Source organism: Rhinatrema bivittatum, chromosome 10, assembly GCF_901001135.1.
Source record: "Rhinatrema bivittatum chromosome 10, aRhiBiv1.1, whole genome shotgun sequence".
Taxonomy (NCBI): Eukaryota; Metazoa; Chordata; class Amphibia; order Gymnophiona; family Rhinatrematidae; genus Rhinatrema; species Rhinatrema bivittatum.
The window spans coordinates 106672443-106678532 of NC_042624.1; the positions used below are offsets into that span (position 1 = coordinate 106672443).

Sequence of the window (6090 nt, forward strand, 5' to 3'; positions counted from 1 at the left end):
TGCAGTGTTTTGCTAAATTTTTCATGCAAAACCCATTTTTACAAAAAAACAATCTTTCACAATTTAGCACACTGGTTTTCTACTGTAGTTTGCTATGTAGCAAGCATGAATGCAGAAATTATGACAGAGATGCATTCTGACTTGCAGTGCGTTTCTTTTAGTTTGGACCCATCGTCTACTCTTCTTTTCAGCATTGACCTTGTGCTCACAGTCCTCACCTTCTCTTTTCAGCCCCAACCCCAGCTCCAAGGCAAAGTTCTCCATCCAAATCATCAGCATCTCATACGAGCGATCCCGCAGTAGATGACATCTTTGAAGAAGGGTACGAAGAAAGTCCAAGCAAAACTGAGGAACAGGATGCAGTGAGTGCAGTTTACTCGCTTGAAATCATAAAGCACTAGATAGGCTAAGCAGGTTTTCTCATAAGCGCACAAATGGGAGAAATGCTTTCAGTCAACTTTGCCCGAAGAATTTACAGAAAAGATGGAAAATTGTACCGCTGGAAATTCTGCATTAATCGGTATTTTTAAAGAGAAGTTGCAGATTGCTTTTGTTCAAACATTTTCTCATTGTAAAATGACAGCCTAGCTATAAATTAGCTGAACTCATTCTTCTGTTAATTCTATGATAGGTTAGTGTCGTGGAATAGACTTCGATGTTTCAATTTAGTAAAAACAAAGAGAAAAGCTGTTATTTCCTTTCCAATGCTGAGAAAAAAAGGTCACTATGTTCTTATGTTTTAGCCTGATGGAGCTCAGGCCACGTCCAACAGTGATTCAGTTGGTAGCCCCATTGCTGATACTATAAGCCCACAGGTCGGTAGCTAGATAGCACAAGCTGGGGTAGGTATCTGTCCTTTTTTACCATCATTTCTGAGATGTTCACGTCCTCGTCCACCATTGCCTACCACTCCCTTCCATGGATTCCTGCCTTGTTCAACAATTCCCATGTCACCTTTTCTTTTCTACCCTCAGCATGGCCGGCCCCTCCTCCATCTTGATTGGTTGCATGGCTTTTTTTGCTGCCGGCGGAGTGTTTTGAAGACGTGTAGTGTATGTTTATTTCACAGCTACCTGCATGTATAAAATAATTTTGTTGTTTATGGCGTTCTATTTCAGAGTTGTACAAAAACTCTAGATTCAACATGGAATTCTTTTTTTTTTTTTTACGGTTATCAGCAAAGGTTCAGTTTTCAAGAACGGTTTATATCTGTTCTTGGCTAAGAGGATGATATTTTCAAAGATCCGAGCACCTAAATATAGGCGCCTATTGTCCAAGGTACACGCACAACTTAAGGACCTAAGTTCAGCTGAAAATAGTGGCCTAAATTTAAATACTCAGCTTTTTTTTGAATATCAGGTCTGTAAATGCATTTGCTCCGATGTAGCAGATTAAATAAAGTAGACTAATATTACAGAGGCCAATTTTCAGGAGTGTATAAAACAGACAGTCCATTAAACCTTTGATGTTTTCAAAACTGCATTGAGATTCTCTACCATGGGCTAGAGACATGCAGACTTGCCAGACTGAGAGCCTCGGATCTCTGGAAGTGCACAGGAGAGAATCACTGACGTGCTATGAATAGGAAACAATTGCTTTGGAGATAGGATTAAGTTGTTTAGTGTACAAGTTATCCAGCTAAGATTAATTGGATAACTTGTCCCATTCAATATACTTGTTCAAAGTTAACCGGCTTTTGAGATATCCGTCTAAATGGCTTTTGAATATTGACCTCACAGTGTATATTACATATTACATTGACCAATGAGGGGAAAAAAAAGCCTGCATACTCTTCATCTTCAATCAGAGAATATACATCGTTCATACCCTTGAATATCCTAAAAGTGATCAAGCTGGTTGATGCGATAAGTCCATTCTGAGAAAATAAGCAAGTTATATACATTTCTGATTGAAATATATTAAATAACTTTATTATTTATATTAGTTGGATTTATTTCCTGTCCTTTTGAACATGTCACTCACTCAAAGCAGACGGTAGCATTTTAGAAATTTAGTTTACAAACAGGTCGTTTGTAGCTTCTCCTCACAAAGCTGTAAAACGTTTTGAGCAAGGCAAATCAACTCAGAAAGGACAAGGCTGGTAAAATGTTGTAGTCCTTCCATGAACTGATGGAAGAGCCAAGTTTGGGTGCCAACTTTGGAAGTTACGCTTCACCCTTTTGAAAATTACTAAGGCTGAGTCCCTAAGTTTAGGCACCTAGTTTCACTATGTGCCCAAATTTAGGAGCCTAAAAAGTCGGTGGCTATGAGGTCGAGGCAGGGCGGGGTAACAAAGTTAGGAGCTTAGCACTGATTTTCAGAACTGGACACCTAATTTCGAATTTTAAATCTAGGCAAATGAATAGCAGGCCCACATTTAAACCTGTGTTTTGGGTCCCTAAATTGATGTGAATTTTCAGCTGAAAACTTAGGGGTCACTATTGAAATGATTTGTGTGACTAAGTTTGGGATTTAGCTGGACAAACTGTGAGCTTTTAAAATTCCCATGCTCTATCCACCTCCAATTTATCCAACTAATTACTTAGCTGTATAAATCCTATCCAGATGACTTGTAGGCATTCCAGGGTGGAGTTAAGTTAGCCAGATAAGTTGCCTGCATAACTCCAGTATTCAGTTAGCTGGATTACCTGTCCAGCTAAGTCTGGTCATGTCAGAGGGCAGTCCTAAAATTAACCCGATAAGAGCACTAGAACTTTATCCAGCTGAATTCAGAGAAGTCTAATTTACAGTGCTACACTGTATATCTTAGACAAGTTATCCAGCTAACCATATGCGGATAACTTGTCTGTACCCCATGCTGTTGAATATCAGACTTTTCGGCTCTTAAGTTCAGCTGAAAATAGGCACCAATCTTAGGAGCCTAAATTTAGGTGCACAGCTTTTTTTGAATATCGGCTCCAAGTATTTCATCATCTCATTGTCTTATGGGGCCTAGTTACTAAGCAACAATAACTTGAATTCAGTGTTTAATGCATGTTAGCCTAAGAAAAGAGGTAAAACCAAGAACATACATTTCTTCTGTAATAATGACAGATCTGGACAATATGTAACATTATCACTTTGCAAGGCTTAAGGAAACCAGGACCGGATTAGGCTGATGGCTGAACCGGCTCAAATGACAGCCTTTGACAGCACTGCCTGCTTTCTGGATGTATAGAGGACGTCATCAAGCTCCTTATAACACCCTGCCTTTCTGTACAAGTGCTAAAATCCCTCGGCCATGTTCAGCCCTCCCAAATAAACACCTAGGGGTAGATATTCAAAGCTGGCCACGTAAGTAACTTAGGGGCAAATTTTAAAAGCCCGGCATGGGCCAAAACTGGGAGATATCGCGCCGAGTGGATTTTAAAGCTGCCCTTATACGTGCGTTATCTCCCGGTACGCGCACAGATCAGAAGTTGCAAAAAAAAGTGGTGGGACATGGGCGTTCTGAGATTTTAACATGAAATGTGCGCGTAAGATTTACACGCACAAGCTTGCGCCAGGGTCCCACGCCGCGTAACTTTACTACTGCTGTGGCTGGTGTGGAAGTAATAAAATTCAAAAAAAAATCTAGGCTAGTCGGCGGGGTTTTAAGGATTGGTGCTAACAGGATAAAAGGGAGACTATTTACCTAGGGGCGGGGTTAAGAAGTCCTATCACTTACCTGGGAGATCTGGGGAAACTGGCAATTGCATCGGTCTGCTAAAACTGGCAATTGTGCGTGTCTGCTAGAATCCCCACACTTAGGGGTAGATTTTTTTAAAAAGCGAGTTTGCGTACTTTTGTTCGCGCTCCAGGCGCAAACAAAAGTACGCTGGATTTTATAAGATATGCGCGTATCTTCTAAAATCCTGGATTGGCGCGCGCAAGGCTGCCGATTTTGGGCAGCCAGCGCGCGCCGAGCCGTGCAGCCTGTCTCCATTCCCTCCGAGGCCGCTCCGAAATCAGAGCGGCCTCAGAGGGAACTTTCTTTCGCCCTCCCCTCACCTTCCCCTCCCTTCCCCTACCTAACCCACCCCCCCCGGCCCTATCTAACCCCCCCCCCTACCTTTATCCACGGATTTACGCCTCCCGGAGGGAGGGAGGCGTGCCGAGACCTGACCCGGGGGCAGTTCCGGAGGGCGCGGCCACGCCCCCGGAACACCCCGGGCCGAAACCACGCCCCCGGGCCCGCCCCCAAAACGTCGCATCATTCGGCCCCGCCCCCGATACGCCCCAGACACGCCCCTTCCGAAAACCCCGGGACCTACGCGCGTCCCGGGGCTCTGTGCGCGCCGGCGGCCTATGGAAAATAGGTGCGCCGGCGCGCAAGGCCCTGCTCGCGTAAATCCGGGCGGATTTACGCGAGCAGGGCTTTTAAAATCCGCCCGTTAATGTGGTAGAGGCAGCATTTGTGCGTCCATGTAAAATTGTTCACACCAGTAAGCGCGTACAGCCCATTGTACACCATGCATGCATGTGCACGCGTATGTTATAAAATGACTGTGTCCTTTGGCGCAAGCCGGCGCACACACGTACACGTGTGCCCACATGCCGGTATCAAAGTTTCTTTCCCTGCCGCTTAGAACTTATCCACCCAAGTTACGATGTATATTCAGCGGCATGGCGAAGCTGCTGAAAATACGTATATTCATACACCCTTCATCAGATAAGTCTACCCGGCGAAGTTTAGACCTGCTGTATTGTATACATAGTTTCAATGCATTGCATGCATTTGCGTGTAAACATGCGTATATTGTAGGGTAGAAATACATACATTTTATAAAATGAGCATATATCATACATGTGGGTTGTAAGAGCCTTGCATACATCTGCTCACGACCATATATGCACGTATATGCCACCACGCACATATTTGTGAAAGTTATCCTCCATGACTGTATCACTACACTCAAAATTTTCAGTAGACAATTTCTAAGAGATTTTGTACCTCTCTGCGCAGTGCATGAAACACTCCACTTCTGATGCAATACTAAAACCAGTTTCAAAATTCCCTCAAGAATCTTGATATCTTTCAGTATAGCTTTTCGTGATCATCTGTTGATGTTCGGAAAAGTGATTTTCCCCCACTCCTATAGGCCTTTTATTTTTGAACCAGTGCCAACCACATTAAGATGTTCCAATCTACAATAAATACAGGCTTTAAAGACGACCTTCCTCATTTTTATTTCTGTCTTTCCCAGGACGCAGAACCTCTCTATGCCCAGATCAACAGACTTAAAAAACGGCATTTGTAATGGGTATCTGGTGCTTCGAGATGAGACAAGAAATCTGGAACCTGATAGGCCTTTGACTCTCATCGCTTGTTTTCGCATAATCTGGTCTAAGATGATTACCCAGAGGATCGGTTCTACAAGTGTACCTGACAGAGACTTTATTAACCAATGGCAAATTTTCAAGGCAGCACAAAAAGAAAAAAAAAAACCCAACAACCAACAAAAAGAATAATTATACTTAAAAATATCAGTCATTCCTAGCAATGTGAGTTGTTGATAACCCCCAAATCGAAAACGTTCATACTGGTATTTTTTTATGGTTTTATATCTTTCATTTTAAGATTTTGTGTTTGGGGGCATTCTCTTTCAGTAAGGGGAATTTTAAAGAAACACTGTAACACAATCATTATTTTTTTTTCTTAAATCCAATCCAAAATCTGTAAGTAGCATCATGTTCTAACTTTGTAGCCCACGGTGTGCACTTTTATGTCATGGGGACTTTCTTGAAATTTTTGCATCATTACAATAAACCAGCTGTTTAATTTTTTTATTTTTTTTTGGGGGGGGGGGGGGGCGGTGGGGAGGTTGTAATTTTATGATTTTTTTTTCCCAGAAAGGGTGAGCATTTCTTGATGGTTGAGGAGATAGGGGAGTGTGCTGCCTGTGATGTATGGATTCCTATTTTGAAGAGACAGAGGCTTTAGCTGTGCCATTCATCACTGCATTACACATTTGATAATGTTGCCAAGTGGGCCTTGAGCGAAAGGGGAAAAGACGAAGAGAGCAAGCGCATCTAAACAAGAACAATTCTGCTTTCTATTTAAGAAGCTCCTGCCGTGGGTGGCCACGGACAAGCAGATTCCATTGATGA

At 42.7% G+C, this 6090-nt stretch overlaps 1 protein-coding gene across 13 annotated transcripts in view; it reads left to right on the forward strand.

Annotated features, from left to right (window-relative positions):
- Positions 1-5500, forward strand: part of DAB1 (DAB adaptor protein 1) — a 322030-nt gene extending 316530 nt beyond the window's left edge. For 9 of the 13 annotated variants that reach the window (XM_029618405.1, XM_029618408.1, XM_029618411.1 and 6 more), the window contains 3 exons: positions 232-362; positions 744-842; positions 5187-5500. In XM_029618405.1, the coding sequence (XP_029474265.1) occupies positions 232-362; positions 744-827 (215 nt within the window). In that variant the 3' untranslated portion in view covers positions 828-842; positions 5187-5500. Of the gene's footprint in view, positions 1-231; positions 363-743; positions 843-5186 lie in introns of those variants that run through there. The other 4 variants (XM_029618406.1, XM_029618407.1, XM_029618410.1 and 1 more) reach the window with 2 other exon arrangements.
- The last annotated feature ends 590 nt before the right edge of the window (positions 5501-6090 follow it).